This window comes from Plecotus auritus (assembly GCF_963455305.1).
Source record: "Plecotus auritus genome assembly, chromosome: 6".
Classification (NCBI taxonomy): Eukaryota; Metazoa; Chordata; class Mammalia; order Chiroptera; family Vespertilionidae; genus Plecotus; species Plecotus auritus.
The window spans coordinates 96,642,457-96,658,361 of NC_137773.1; the positions used below are offsets into that span (position 1 = coordinate 96,642,457).

Genomic DNA, 15,905 nt, shown 5'->3' on the forward strand with positions numbered 1-15,905 from the left:
CGCCCCCTACTGGGTATTGAGCCCGTAACTCGGGCACATGCCTTGACCAGGGAATCCACCTGTGACCTGGTTCATGGGCTGATGTTCAGTCATTGAGCCACACTGGCCAGCACACCTGCTTTTCAATGCCCACCAACATTGGCTGCTGACAGAGTGAAGAAAAGGAAAAACCAAGAAAGCAGTTCCTTCTTTCATCTAAAGTCCCACTGGTGGCCCTGGCCGGTTTGGCTCAGTGGATAGAGCGTCGGCCTGCGGACTGAAGGGTCCCAGGTTCGATTCCGGTCAAGGGCACGTACCTTGGTTGTGGGAACATCCCCAGTGGGAGGTGTGCAGGAGGCATCTGATTGATGTTTCTCTCTCATCGATGTTTCTAACTCTCTCCCTCTCCCTTCCTCTCTGTAAAAAATCAATAAAATATTTTTTAAAAAATAAAAATAAATAAATGAAGTCCCACGGGTGCCTCCGGCTGGTGGACCCAAACAGGTGCCCAGCAACATGGAAACCTGAGAGCATGGCAGCAGCTTTGCAGCCGCTGCAGGAACGGGGTTGGGTGGGGCGGGTGCTGCTGTCTACCCACAACTTCCTTCTCGTTAATTACTGTACAGTATGGGGATGGTAAGAATGATTGTGTAATTGTAGGATGCATAATCATAGAAACTCTTATATGTAATGCAGGATTAGGAGCAGAGTAATTATATGCAATGTAATAAATTATGTAATGAAATGCAATTTTACAGAGATCATGAACCACATAATTGTGTTAAACCCTCCAGGAAACTGAATGTACATCTTGTGGACATTGCCTGGGTGACCCTTCTATGTTGGCAGGTGACGTGATGAAAAGGCAATGCATAAATGGGGGAGAGAATAGGGTAGATTAAGGGGATGAGAGTGCGAGGATAGGGTGAGGCTGAGGCTGAGGCTGAGGGTCCCAGTGTGAGTGGAGGGTGGAGTGAGCATGAGGATGGTGCTAGAGTTAGCCTAAGGATGGGAAAAGTGAGGAGGGGAAGTTGAAGAAGAATTGATTCAGTCAAGGAGTTGGCAAACTATGGTCCATGAACCAAATCTGGCCAGCCACCTATGTTTGTTGTTGTTTTTAAATTGAAGTGAAATTCAGATAAAGTTAGCCACATGCAAGTGTACGACCTCATGGCATTTAGTACATTTACATTGTTGTCCCACCATTAGCACTATCCATTTCCAGAACTTTGCATCTTCCCAAACTGAAACTCTGTCCTCATTAAACACTAACTTCCCATTCCCCTCCCCCAGGCCCTGGCACCCACCCATTCCACTTTCTATCTCTATGAACCTGGACTCCTTTAGGGACCTTATACAAGTGGGGTCACACAGTATTTGTCTTTTTGTGTCCTGTTTATTTCACTCAGCACCATGTCCTCAATGCTACCACGCTGTAGCATGTCAGCATGTCCTTCCTTTTTAAGGCAGATAAATATTTCATTGTATGAATGGACTGTATTTTGTTTATCCGTTCATCAGTGGACACTCAGGTTGCTTCCATCTTTTGGCTATTGTGATTAATGCTGCTATGCACATGGGTGTGCAAGTATGTTTTTGAGACTCTGCTTTCATTTTTTTTCAGATACCTATATCCAGAAGTAGAATTGCTGGGTCACATGGTAATTCTTTTTTTAATTTTTTTGAGGAACCTCCATACTGTTTTCCACAGCAGCTGCACCATTTTACATTCCCACTTACAGTTCACAAGGGTTCCAATTTCTCCACATCCTTGCTAATACTTTTTTTTTTTTAATATGTTTTTATTGATTTCACAGCACAGCAAGCAGCATGTTCCTCCGTCTTCAAGCCCCGTGGGTGACATGATGGACTCCACATACTGAAGGACACAGGGCCAAAGGCCGAGCATGGTTTGTAGCAAGCAGCAAACAAGCCAGCTCCCCCATCAGGGAGTGAGCAGTTACCTAATGCTGCATGGCCCACCTGTGTTGCTATGGATACTGCTGGGTCTCGGGGAAGGGATAAGGTCTTCAGTCTGGCACTGTCACCAAGAATGTTTGGGCACACTCTGGGCCCCTGGCAGGCTGCCCCTTTCGACATCAGGCGGACAGCTGTGGTTCATCTATGTTTATAGCTGTATATTTTCCCGTGTGAAAAGACCACATTGAGGCTGCTTTTCGTCTTTTTGCCCACGTGCAAGCCTTGAAGGTGGAATGGCTGAGTTATGGGTAACCCCTGTGGTTTAGCCACTCTTTGTTCCACTTTTAGCCCCCCTTTTTTAAAAATCCTCAGCTGAGGATATTTTCCCATTGATTTTTAGAGAGAGTGCAAGAGCGAGGGAAAAGACAGGGCGAAATATTGATGTGAGAGAAACACATCGATTGGTTGCCTCCTGCATGCACCCTCGCCAGGGCCTGGGCCGGGGGGCGGGGGGGGAGATTGCAACTGAGGTACGTGCCCTTGACCGGAATTGTACCCGGGACCCTTTAGTCCAGTGGTTCTCAACCTTTCTAATGCCGCGACCCTTTAATACAGTTCCTCATGTTGTGGTGACCCCCAACCATAAAATTATTTTCGTTGCTACTTCATAACTGTAATTTTGCTACTGTTATGAATTGTAGTGTAAATATCTGTGTTTTCCGATGGTCTTAGGCTCTACAGCAGCGGCTCTCAACCTGTGGGCCCACAGGTTGAGAACCACTAGCAGGGTCGCCTAAGACCATCGGAAAACACAGATATTTACACTACAATTCATAACAGCAAAATTACAGTTATGAAGTAGCAACGAAAATAATTTTATGGTTGGGGGTCACCACAACATGAGGAACTGTATTAAAGGGTCGCGGCATTAGAAAGGTTGAGAACCACTGCTTTAGTCCCACAGGCTAACGCTCTATCCACTGAGTCAAACTGGCTAGGGCAAGCTCTTTTTTATTTTATTTGCAACTAAAAGCATTCATGAAACCCATTCCCGATGGTGAATCCCATGGCCTGGCTCTGGCCACTCAAATACAGAAGTAGCCCAGATCTTAGGAGGGGAGTCCCTGAATTTACCGAGGGAATCTGAGCTGAATGAGACTCAGTTTCTGTTTCCTGATGAGATGAAGGCTCAAAGCAGAAATTAAGTTTAGTTGTAGCAAAAAAAAAAAAGTTTCCTTTCTTTGAGATTAAATAAAACAAATAAAATGAGATTAATTAAATAAAATGAGATTCTCACCTGCTACATCAAAACAAAACAAAATCCCAAACATGGTGCTCTGGGTTGAATTGCGGGGGCGGGGGGGGGGGTGTCCCTGGCTTTTGTGTTCTAACTTGCTTGAGCTAAGAGCAACAGCTGCCAATGTCCCGGATTCGAATTCTGACTCCACCCCTTTTCCTGCTCCGTGAAGTGGGCAATGCCAGTTGTGGGACTTGCCTCCTGGACAGGAAGCATGTTCAACAGCATCTGCACATAGAAAACGCTATGTGAGCGTTTCTGTGTTTCTGGGAATGCAAAGCCATCACCATGTGTCAGAGGCTGGGTGCTTTTTCTTTTTTTAATATCTGCTGTTAATAAAATATTTTTACAGAGACCAAAAAATCAGAGTAGTGCAAAACATCTCCACATCATGCATTCATGACCACTTTTCATGGGTTTTAAACATTTGTTCCAAGTCACATATTTACAGAGAAATGGGGGCATCTGTGAAGATGCTAGACCGACAGGATGGAGTTAAAAGTGTTTTGCTTTCACATCTGCAATTACATGCTAAGAGAAGATGTGTAGAGGAAGAACCTCCCTGGCAGGTTTCAGGGTCTGAGTGGCGGGGCCGGGGGTGGGTCTGAACCCCCTCCACCCTCCTGTGTGGCCGGGATGCACAGGGAATCCTACACCTGTGACCCAGCCTGGAAAGAGTCACTATGGCTGGGCAGGGGTGAGGGGATGGTGGGGAGGAGGTCTTACTCAACACCATCAACTGGATTTCTCTCTTTTAAAAAAATAAAAGGCAAAGAGAAAAGCAACACGTGTCAGCGAAGACGACTTTGGTCCTTGACAATTTTTAGGAAAGCATGTTCAGGGGACATTCAGGGTCGTGATACAAACCAAGTCCCCAGAGAGCTCCCCTTCCTCTGCATCCAGACAGCAGAGTTTGGGGTGACTCTAGGATATTCCTGCTGTCCTGCCCCTCAATGTCCCCATCTGCAAGATGGACAGTATAGGGGCTGGACGTTGGGGACAAAAAGGTCTCTGAGGTCCCAGCAGAGAGGTCCCAAGGATTTCTAGTTGGGTGTGAAGTATTTTTTGCATCTCTGATGGGGGTATGGTGAGGTGTCAGGCTCTGGTGCCTGAGTCAGAGAGTTTGGGGGACATGGCCAGGTACCTCCTCATTTTAGGGAAACCCTTCTAGGTGAGACTGGTGAGAGCCAGCAGTAGGTTCCTTCTCCTTCTAGGTCACCAGTTTTGCCTTTTCTCCTCTCTCTGTCTCTGTAGCTCCCCATCTCTGAGTCTCTCTCCATCTCAAGGTCTCTCTCTGTCCCCACTGGGGTGTGATCTCACTTTCCCGATTTACCTTTTCTCTCCCTCCTTCTCTTGGTCTGTGTCCTTACTCTGCGCCTGTCCCTCTTGGGGAGGGGATTGGCTCTGTCCAAGATGTCCCTCACTGTCCACCTCTCTGCCTCATCAGAGGCCCACCCCACTTCATCTTTTTCCTGATCCTGCATGAGCCCCGAAAACTTGGGCCATATCTTGGCATGAAGCAAGGTCCATGCAACCCTGAGACCCCATCAGGGCTAAGAACCCTGGTCACCCTAGGTGAGGTGGCAAAAGCCTAGAGATATCACCCAAGCTTGGCCACTAAATACACTTGCTGGGTGGCCTTGGGGCAAGTTCTGCTCCTATCTGAGCCCTGTTGCTCCTGATTTCAAACCCTTCTAACTCCCTGGATTCCTCTCCTGTCTCTTCCATGTCCCCTCTTCACTCTGTCTTGTGACTCAACCACAGTCTGGCTCAAGTACCTCCTGTGTGCCCAGATCTGTGTTGGAGGGGGAGGTTGATAATGGGGATGGTCATGGACACACATGTGGATGCGTGGGCACACACAGATGTTCCCCAAGACATAATTCAACTAGGCATGCCTCGTTGTCATCCCTGTGCCCAACAGCCTGTGTGGGCCTTGAGAGGCCTCAGACCCCAGTCTGGAGAAAACAGAGCCCGTCACAAACACCCCCAGTCCCACTGCTTCTAGGACAAAGGGTGGGAAAGTCCTGAGGGGGAACAGTGATTTTCTACAGGAGGAGATATTTGTGCTGAGTTCTAGTCTCTTCCTGTTCTTTCCTGTCTGGAGAATTCTGAGAGAGGAAGAAGCGGGCAGGGGGCTGGGTCCAGAAAATCCCAAATCCTTACTTTTTGTTGGCAGGAGGTCAAGAGTTCTCAGGGTATCTCACATGGGGTCCTAGCAGAAAGGGCTGAGGGCAGGGGTTTTTCTTGGCAACCAGAGGTGGGAGGGGGCAGTAGTAGGCTTGTCCCAGACCCCCATTCCTTGTAAGGGTTGGGGGAGGTCCCCTGAAGGGGATTAGCAGCAATGGGGAGCTCTGTGGGGTCATCTCAGTCCACCCTTGGATGGGGTACACCGGCCAAAGGGAGTGGAGACAAGGCTGGCACTGGGTCCCTCAGTAACTCTTTGCGGCTTTTTGCCATCTGTCAAATGAGTTGAACTCTATGGTATGAGAAATGGGCATGTGGGGGGTAAAGAGGAGAAAAAAACCCATAGGGAAATGCGGGTGCCCCAGAGCCCTTCCCTGGGCCCCCAGGGTTTGGGCGCCGGAGGGCGCATGTGCTTTTGAAATTCCATCCTCCTCTCTCTCCCCGTTTATTTTTTGCACAAACATAAAAAGGGACTGGGGTCCACCAGGGCCCTCCAACTACCATCCTAGTCCCTCCAGCCCCCAGACCACCAGGGGGTGCTCCAGGAAGCCCTGCCCCTTGCCTCGGGCCCACCCCTCGAGGGAGCCGAAAGTTCCATACTTGGCAATTGGTCTTGGGCCCCAGGGGTTGGAGACCCGTCTTATGGCTTTTCCTTGGGACAGGAGACAGGGGACCAGAGCCCGGGGACCAGGCCTCCTCCATAAGGGGCGGGGTTCTCCCATCCTAGCTCCGTAGGCCCCGTAGGCGCTGCAAGCGTGGCCGCAAGGAGGGAATGTGGAGCCCGCAGACTTGCCCTCAGGAAGGTCCCAGCACGCAGGCGCCGCGCCGCCCCGCCCCTTTGCGCACGCGCAGTGCTGCCCGTCCGCGCGCCCCGCCTAGGATGCAGGTGTGGCACCACCCTCCTCGGCGGAGCGCGTGTCCGACTTGAGCTTGACGAACTCCTTGGCTACCTCGTCGTTACTGCGTTGCGACAGGATGCGCAGCACCGTGAGGCCCGTGTCGTCCATGTGGATGCGGCGGCCGAGGGGTAGCCAGCAGGCGGCGCTCCCGCGCTGGGCCAGCTCACGCAACTGCAGCACGGCCAGCCCCACGGTACGGTCCTCACGCGCAAAGCAGTAGTCTTTGACGCACACCTGCAGCTCGTAGCACTCAGGGCCCGCTTCCGCACTCAGCGTGCTGCGGAGGGCGGGGCGTCAGGTCAGGTCCCGCCCACCGGCCAGCACCACCCCATCGATGGCCCCGCCCTACACCAGACCCCTCCCCCTCGACCACCCAGGTGGCCCCGCCCTCGCGCTAGACCACACCACGAGCAATCCTCCCATTTTCATGACTTCCCTCTTTAGGCCATCAGTCCCTGCCCCAAGTGACTGGCCCAACAGCCTTTTGCTGGGCCATGTCCACACCTGCTGACCCCCTCTCCCCCACCACAACCACTAAGAAATGTCTCTGCCATGTCTCTCTTCCCTCCATTCTGCTCCCCACGCAACTACATCCCATCAGCCTGGCCAAATTATGTCCCTAACTCCAGTGACCTTCCCCCAGAGCCCTGGCTAGACCATGTTCCTACCACTCTGTGGTACCCAGCGTCCAAATCCTTAATCAGCTGAGCAGTTGACCTCACCATCCTGCTGCTTCAGATATTGCACCCAGACGCCCCATTACCAGGCTCCCACCAGAACTCAAGTCCTCCCCTTGATGCGTGGCCTCTCCCCCATGGTCTCTAGATCCTCAAGATGCCCTCCCCATTAGACCCAGCCCTCCCCATCAGCTTGACTCTCTCTGTCCCCAGGCTACATCTCTAGTGAAGTTGGGCTCCTGCCCCTCAGGTGACTGGCACTGATGCTAGCGCCCACCCCACCCCACATTGCTCTCAGGCAGCACTCCTAGCCTCAAGTACTCTAGCCCACCCCAGGAGGCATATGCCCCCACTAGGCCGTGTTCTTGCTCCCAAGCATTGTGTCAGGTGACCAACTACTCCAAAGTCCTCCGGCCTCTCGCTCTTCTAACACAGTGGTCGGCAAACTCATTAGTCAACAGAGCCAAATATCAACAATACAACGATTGAAATTTCTTTTGAGAGCCAAATTTTTTAAACTTAAACTATATAAGTAGGTACATTGTTATTAACTAACTAGAGGCCTGGTGCACGAAATTCGTGTACGGGGGAGGGGGTGTGTCCCTCAGCCCAGCCTGCACCCTCTCCAATCTGGGACCCCTCAAGGGATGTCCGACTGCCCGTTTAGGCCTGATCCCACCGGGGCAGTCGGACATTCCTCTCACAATCCAGGACTGCTGGCTCCCAACTGCTCACCTGCCTGCCTTCCTGATTGCCCCTAACCGCTTCTGCCTGCCAGCCTGATCACCCCCTAACCACTCCCCTGCCAGCCTGATTGATGCCTAACTGCTCCCCTGCCAGCCTGTTTGCTCTTAACTGCCCTCCCCTGCAGGCCTGGTCCCCCCCAACTGCTCTCCCCTGCAGGCCTGGGTCCCTCCCAACTGCCTTTCCCTGCAGGCCTGGTCGCCCCCAACTTCCCTCCTCTGCCGGCTTGGTCACCCCTAACTGCCCTCCCCTGCAGGCTTGATCGCCCCCAACTGCCCTCCCTTGCAGGCCTGGTCCCTCCCAACTGCCCTCCCCTGCTGGCCATCTTGTGGTGTCCATCTTGTGTCCACATGGGGGCAGGATTTTTGACCACATGGGGGCAGCCATCTTGTGTGTTGGAGTGATGGTCAATCTGCATATTACTCTTTTATTAGATAGGATAGAGGCCTGGTGCACGGGTGGGGGCCAGCTGGTTTGCCCTGAAGGGTGTCCCGGATCAGGGTGGGGGTTCCCTTGGGGCGTGAGGCGGCCTGGGCGAGGGCCCTGTGGTGGTTTGCAGGCCGGCCACGCCCCCTGGCGACCCAAGCGGAGGTCCTGGTATCTGGGGTTTATTTATCTTCTACAATTGAAACTTTGTAGCCTGGAGTGTGGAGCCAAGCCTCCTGCTTGCTCTGTGGCGGCAGCCATTTATGTTGGGATTTATGTATCTTCTATAATTGTAACTTTGTAGCCTTAAGTGGAGGCCTGAGCCTGCCAGGGTGTGTGGAAAGCTTGGCTTCCTCCATCACTGGGGGAAACCCTAGCCTCCTGCTCTTTCCAGGTCCGTGGCTGCCGCCATTTCTGTTTGGGTTTATGTATCTTCTATCATTGAAACTTTGTAGCCTTGAGTGGAGGCCTAGGCCAGCAAGGGCAGGCGGAAAGCGTGGCTTCCTCCATCGCTGGGGAAACCCAAGCCTCCCTCCTGCTCTCTGTGGCTGTAGCCATCTTGGTTGAGTTTATTTGCATATTTGCTCCTGATTGGCTGGTGGGCGTGGCTTGTGGGCATGGCTTGTGGGTGTACCGGAGTGATGGTTAATTTGCATATTATTCTTTTATTAGATAGGATGGGTACTCCTAAGCTGGCCTTTGCTAAAAACTCAAGGGCCAAAGAGCCGCATGTGGCTCCCGAGCTGTAGTTTGCCGACCACTGTTCTAACACAACTGGCCCGCTGTTGTCCCTCAGGGGCCCCCAACTCTCCCCAGCTCTGATGCCCTCTGCACTTCTGTCCCTCAAGAACAGCCCCCCAATGTTACCCTGCTCCAGTGAGGTTCACACCTCATCAAAAAATCCACCCACATGACTTCACCCCGCCCCAGGTAACCCCTCTGTACACCCTGATCAGAGTTATTTATGTTCCCCAGGGTCTGTCCCGTCTAGACACCTGATGCCTTGACCAAGCTCACACCTGCCCACCAGGAAACCCTATCCAGAGTGACCCCACCCCACCCCACCTCACATGATACACATCCCCATTTCCTAAACCAGACCACAGTCCACTCCTGTCCCCACAGCAGACTCCTCCAGATAACCTGCCCCAACAGACCTGACAAGGCTCACAGCTGACTCCATGAGTTCCCATCCCCCCCACCATGACCACCTACACTACTTAACCACCAGAGTCTCCAGCCCCAGAAATGGCCCTAACCAACACACCCCTCTACTCAGACTTCCCCTCCGCTTTACAAGCCTTCATCAAGATGTTATATCACACTCGATGCCAACCCCCAAACACACACCTGCCTGCCCCCCAAGGTGGTCAACTCCATCTCAATGTTCCCTCACTGATGTCATTTCTGCACAAAGGTGCCTCCATTCCTACCAACTCTACCTAGGATGTGACCTCTCACATCCCTGTACCCAAGAACCATTGGCCCATCAGACATCCCTCCTGCCTAGTGGGCTGAGGTTAACCCAGCAAATACCCCCTCCCCAGAGCACCCCAGACTCACAACTGGAAGCTCTCATTGTACTTGGGGGCCCAGCTGTTGTTCTTGGATTTGGTTGCAAACTTGCGTTTCTTGTCGCTGAGATGGGGCCCAATGATGTTGACTTCAATGAACGGCCGGAAAATGCCAGAAGTCTGCCACTTGAGGTCATTGGCAGCCACCACTATTGGAGGAAGTGGAGGAGAAGATTGGTCAGATTCCCTCAATTTGGGGCCATGGTTTTCAAAGCCTGTCTGAAAGACTACATTTCCCAGCATGCTACTGTAGCTAAGTGTAGCCATGGTTATGGCTTAAAAGGGAAAATGCCCTAAACTTCTCTTTCCTCTAGCTGAAGGCTGGGATACTGGTGAGGGCTGAGTTATTTGGGACCCTATAGAGGAGGGAAACATATCAGGGATAGAAGTGCAACAAAAGGTGACAGGGGCCTGGATTCCCAACACTGTGATGCCTCAGAGTCAGCTCTGTCCTTGGAGTCAACTCAGAGAAAAATGTATTCTATCTTGTTCAAGCCACTGTTATTCTAGGCCAGGGCTAAAATAGATCTGTATTCTAATAAACAAAATAAAAGCCAACAAAAGGATAGAGGAGCTGAGAGACGGAGAAAGTGAACTGAGTCCTGTTAACACTGTCTGCACCCCTGGATTCAGCCATGCCTGAAGGTGGTATACTTCTGAAATGTTCAGTTTTTGTTTTAAAAGATTTTTTTATTGATTTTTTAGAGAGAGAGAAAGGGAGAGGGAGAGAGAGTGAGAAACTTCAATGTGAGAGCAAAACATCAATCAGCTGCCTGCCGCATGCCCCCTACCGGGGATCAAGAGTGCAACCCAGGCATGTGCCCTGACCAGGAATTGATCAACACCCTGTCAGTGCGTGGGATGATGCCCACCAACCGAGCCACACTGGCCAGGGCTGGAATTTTCAGTTTTATGAAAACGTTTTCTTCTTATTGAAAAAGTTTTTCTTGCTTAAGCCAATAGTTTGGTTTCTGTTTCAGAACCTAGTACATCCTGGCTGGGGCCCTCCCCTTCCCACCTCAGGCTATTCACCTTTCACTGTGACCTTGTGTTCACCGGTTCCTGGGTGAGTGAAGAGCTCAACGTGGACGGAGACTTCACCCACAGGGTCTTCCACGTTGGAGCCTGGGTGGGGCAGGGCAGAAGGCTGGTGTCAGCTCCATTCTTTCCCACCCACCAGAAGGGACCCGGACTGTCCCCTACCCACGATGTGCTGGCAGCACCAGGTCAACAGCCCTGACAGGGAGGCACGGAGGGTTGGCTGGAGTGGTAGGGAATCTTGGGGAGGTCAGAAACCCAGGCCTCTGGCCTTTCACTGCCTTGCTCTGTGATCTCAAGTAGATCTCTTAACTTCTCTGAGCCTAATGTGTCTGCCCCCCGCCCCCCCTTTTTTATTTTGACTGATCACCGTAAGGTCAAAACTCAGTCTTCATCTTACACACCATCTTGGCAGAATCTGACACTCTGCTTTCTGTGCCTCAGTTTCTCCTCTTGGCTACAACAATGCCACACTCTCCAAGTTCTCACCCTACACACTAGTCACTGCTCACCCTCTTTTATCACTTCCTCCTTTTCTGTCAACCCTCAAACTGTTGGGGCACCCTATACCTCACTCCTTGATCCCCTTTACTTCCTCACCAAGTACTGGTACATTAGAAGAGCCTACCAGCTCTACCTTCAAAATACATCCAGAATCTCACCCACCTCCCTGACCTCCATCCTGACCCAGCCCCCATTATCACACTCCTGGGCTACTATAGTAGACTCCTCCCTGTCTCCTTGCATCCTCCTCTGAGCTTCTCTCAATACACCAGCCAGAGAAACCCTATTAAGTCAGATCACATCCCTCCTTTGCTCAAAACCCTCCCATCTCACTCTGAAGTAATCGAGTCCTTTTTGTGACCTGCAGTGTCCCTCCCGATATGTCTCACTGTTACTTCTGCTGCCTCACCTCCCTCCACTCTCACCCTTGCTAATTCTGCTCCAGGCACATGGACTTCCTCATTTATTTTCCCTGCCTCCACACCTTTCCTCTCCTAATAGACAATCCCAAGTTTCTATTTAGAAATGCCCCCACCCTCACCTCAGACCTTGTGGCTTCATCCCACACTTCAGGTAGGGCTAAATGAACCATGGCTGTCCAATTAGAGCATTCCCTGCCCATAGCTGCAGTAATAGGCAGAGGGATGGTCATGTGACTCAAGCTGGGCCAGTAGGAGTTGGCCCTGGGACTTTGGCTATAACTATTAGGAAAGAGTCTCTCTGTCTCTGGTGCTAATCTAGCAAAGCTGTCTCTGCCTAATGAGGGGAGAGGCCACCCCAAAGCGGTCTCTGCAGAGATCAATGACCGGTGGCATTGTTGAAGACTCTGGATCCAGCCATTCCTGATGCCAACCTAACCTCTAATCTTTTAGTTCCAGAGCCAACAAACTCCCTTGTCTACTTGAGTCAAGGTGAGGTGCACTTCTTTTTGATGAGGATCCTTGAAGGGCAGCTTACTAGTAAAAGCTTCTGTCCCTGTGACTCTGAGAAAGGCACCCTGTGGGACCTGGGGACCTGTGACTGCCAGCACATCGACCAGGCCCCTCCCAATCCCCCTAGGAAGCTCTCCAGGCGTGGTGCACCCCATGCATTGGGGAGGAACAGGAGGAATGTTGGGGTGGGGATGGGGAAGGGGAATGGGTCAGTCCAAGGTTGATCCAGGTCACTTGCGAGGGGCAGGAAGTTAGAGGCTCAAGGGCATAAAAACCTGCCCACCCCCAGCACCCCCAGTATTGGGGAGTGCACCCCCATCTCTGCTGCTACCCCAGGCCGCTTTCCTTATCATCTCAGGCTCTTGCCCCCTCCCCTCCCCCAATCACATGCTCAGCCTCACCTCCCCCACCCCCACCCTAGGCTGATGCTTCATTGCAAGCTCAATCAGGGCCAGACTGAGGGTGCCAGGGGGGGAACTGGACAGTGGTTGGGATGGGAGAGGGGTCAGACCAAGGCCAAAGCTAGTAAGAAGGGGGAGGGGGGCAGTGTTGGGAGCCCCCATCCCGTGGTTTGCTGGCTCCAAGAGGAAGGGTCTTTCCTGGGGGCCTGTCTGTGCTTCTCTCACACCTCCCCCACCCCCAAGTCTCCTGCTCCCCTGCAGGGTAAGGATCCCTGGGCAAGTGGCTTCTCTTTTGAGACGCAGTATCCTCATTTATGGAATGATGAACCAACCCCCCTTTGTGTGGCGTTTGGAAGGAATCTTTGTAAGAATCCTTGAGAAGTTCTTAGTACAAGGACTGACTCATAGTTAGAGCCTGAAAAAAGGGTAGTTTTCTACGTTCGGAAAAGTGATATCAAGCATAATATTATCAACAACAGCAGCAGTAACTAAAAATTGCTAGGTGCTATTAAATGCCAGAACCTGCTCTAAATTTAATTCATCGCATCCTATGAATTAAGGTCCTTGACTTTCTCCAGTTTAGCGATGAGAAAACTGAGGCTCAGGGGGCCGACCCTTGCCCCAGGTGCCCAGCCACGGCGTGGCAGAGCTGGAATCTGGCTTAAGAGCTGCACTTAGGATGCCGACTGGAATTCCTTCTCCTTCCCCACGTGGAACCAGCAAGCCATCCTTCCTCCTTGTCCACCCTGGCCCCGCGGCCGGTCCAACCCGGGGCGTGGAGGCGGAAGGACGGGCCTTTTACTAGCCGCGGCTGGGAGGGGCGCAGGCACCAGGCACCGGGCACCGGGCGCGGGGGGAGGGGGCGGGCGGGGCGGCGGAGGCACGTACCCTTCTCAGGATAAATGTCTTCACTAAGGGTAAACCTAGTCCCTTTTCCACCATGGACTAATCGCGGGGGAGGGGGGAGAAAAGAGGGAAGCGGGGACAGAGACGAGCAATCCAGGGGTGAGGATGGAGGGCGAGTGTGCGTGGGGGGAGCAGGGGAGGCGCGGAGGGGGCGGCGAGTGACAGGGAGGAGAGACAAGAGAGAGAGAAACGTCAGCTGCAGATGGACAGACAGACAGCCTCCCACTCCGGGGGACACCAGGGTCACTAAAAGCAGCAGCGTGGACTGGGCACGAAGCTGAGCGTAGAGGCCAGACGCCCAGGGAGCGCCCTGGGCTGACTGGGGTGGGGAAAGGGGCCCCTCTCCGGTGGGCGCAGGGCCTGCTCCTCCGCTCCAGCCTCCCCCCACCCCCCACTGCCGGAATTCAGCGGGGTGGGTCAGTGACCCAACTTCTCACCCTTGTTTATACTCTTAGAGCCAATTTTGAAAAGGGGAGGGTCCCTGGGGAGGAGAACTAGGACCCTGGAGTCCTGTCCCCCAACCCGAGCCGTGGTGTGTGAGCTCAGAGAGGGACAGGAGACTGAAGCAAGGTTAGAAAGAATTTGAGAAATGGGAACTTCCTCTCCCCACACCCACTCAAGGTTGGGGTCCTTCCCATCCCTGGGATTGTCAATCATTCCTTAGCCCAGACCTTGCAGACGTCCCTCCCCAGGAGCCTTCAACCTTTCCTCCAGAGGTCATTCCCCTGGAGCTGCCAACCACTCATTGGCCACATGATGGCAAGTCCCGCTCGCTCCTTAGTTCTCCCTCCAATCACAGAGGTCCGCCCACCACAGCGGTCAACCACGCCTCAGGTCGCGCGCCCCTAGAATCTGTCAGTCACCTTGGTCCTAGCCGTCAAAGAGGTCCCGCCCCAGAGCTTTCAATCACTTCTGGCTCTGTGACGTCCATCGATTTTCCCACAAACTGTGAATTACTCATTGGCCCAGGACCAAGCAGTTCACAAGTGCCAGGGATCTGTTAACGCGCTCCTGATGTCACAGGAGATGAGCCAATGGCAGCTCGTGGCTGGGCTGCGCCTGCGGGGCGAGTGTTGGCCTGGGGCCACCCTGCTGCCCCTTACCCTGGGCAGCCTGAGTCTGCACGAAGGTCTTAATGAGCAGGTCGGTGGCCTGCGTGTAGAGGGACAGGGCATAGCGCAGGGACTGCAGGTCTGGGCTCTTCTCCAAGAAGGTCTTCTTGAGGCCCACACCGCCCGCGTGGAAGTATTGCTGTGGGCACAGGGTGGGGAGGTGAGGCCAGAGGCACCCCTACTGGCTCCTCCTAGCGGGCCTTCCCGCCCTGACCTCCTCCATCCCTCTGCCCTCTGCAATGATGCACTGGATGAACCCGAGGCCTCCACTCAAGTCTGGTACCGCTACTCCCCCACCTCCACTCCTGCCCCCACCCTGCCAGTGGGCTCCCCACCTCCACTCCTGCCGCCACCCTGCCAGTGGGCTCCCAGCACCCTCAGAATAACACTCATGCCTCCAGGCCCTTCCCAGGCCCATTGGCTTCAACCCTGCAACCTCCTTGACTTCTCTCCATTGTCTTCCCTAGAACATGGCCTTTGCACTTACTATGATCACTGGTGGTGAGGTCCTCTCCACACCCTGGCCCTGGATCTTATCTGGCTCCTTGTTTTTCTTTGATTAAGGTTTCAAGAAGCCTTCCTTGACCGCACCTCTTTAATATGTTGCCAACTCCATTTTAGCAAAACATCTTTTTCAGAGTAGCTTTCATTCCATGGGGACCACAGCCTCTTTCATGACTCCATGCTCTTGCATGGGCTGGGCCCCTGCCTAGAATGTTGTTTGCTTTGCCTTGTGAACTCCTACGCATTCCTCAAAACCCACCTCCCACATGTTTTCTTCTAGAAAGTCCTTGCTGCTCTCTCCCTAGGCTACCCCAGCTCCCATTCTTCCCTCTACAGCACCCTGACCACAGGACTAAAGATGTTTGTATCCAACTGTCTGCCCCCCAACCCAGTCTGGGGCTCCTCAGGGCCTTGCCAGAGGGTCATCAGGGAGTGTTCATAAATTGAATGAATTAAGGTGGGTTTGAATCTAGGTTCCTGTCCACACCTGCCACACTCTCTGCCTGCCCCACCTGAGATGGGCAGGGGTGGGGCCTCTCACCTTGATGGTGTCCAGGGCCAGCTCAACGACTGCACACTGCTTTGGGGTCAAACTCTTGGCTTCCTCTCGTACCATGTGGTCCTGGAAGGATAGAGAGAGGGGCCAGGTGGGCAGAGCAGGCCTTCATTAGGGATCTGCCTATCTATGGTACTAATCCCTGTAAAACTGTGAGGAGTTGGGTAGTGGGTCTGCTTTTTCATCATTGTGTGCCTGGTGCCCAGCATGTGCCTGGCACACACAGCAGGTGCTCCATAAATATTTGTT

General features: G+C 53.0%; 1 protein-coding gene across 13 annotated transcripts in view; it reads right to left on the minus strand.

The window, feature by feature from the left end:
- Positions 1–3,501: 3,501 nt before the first annotated feature.
- The window catches only part of UNC13A (unc-13 homolog A), a 63,975-nt gene continuing 51,571 nt past the window's right edge, over positions 3,502–15,905 (minus strand). For 8 of the 13 annotated variants that reach the window (XM_080675312.1, XM_080675309.1, XM_080675313.1 and 5 more), the window contains 6 exons: positions 15,642–15,722; positions 14,588–14,735; positions 13,467–13,523; positions 10,736–10,828; positions 9,693–9,852; positions 3,502–6,559 (listed from right to left, as the gene is read on the minus strand). In XM_080675312.1, the coding sequence (XP_080531438.1) occupies positions 6,259–6,559; positions 9,693–9,852; positions 10,736–10,828; positions 13,467–13,523; positions 14,588–14,735; positions 15,642–15,722 (840 nt within the window). In that variant the 3' untranslated portion in view covers positions 3,502–6,258. The remainder of the gene's footprint in view (positions 6,560–9,692; positions 9,853–10,735; positions 10,829–13,466; positions 13,524–14,587; positions 14,736–15,641; positions 15,723–15,905) is intronic. The other 5 variants (XM_080675310.1, XM_080675316.1, XM_080675318.1 and 2 more) reach the window with 2 other exon arrangements.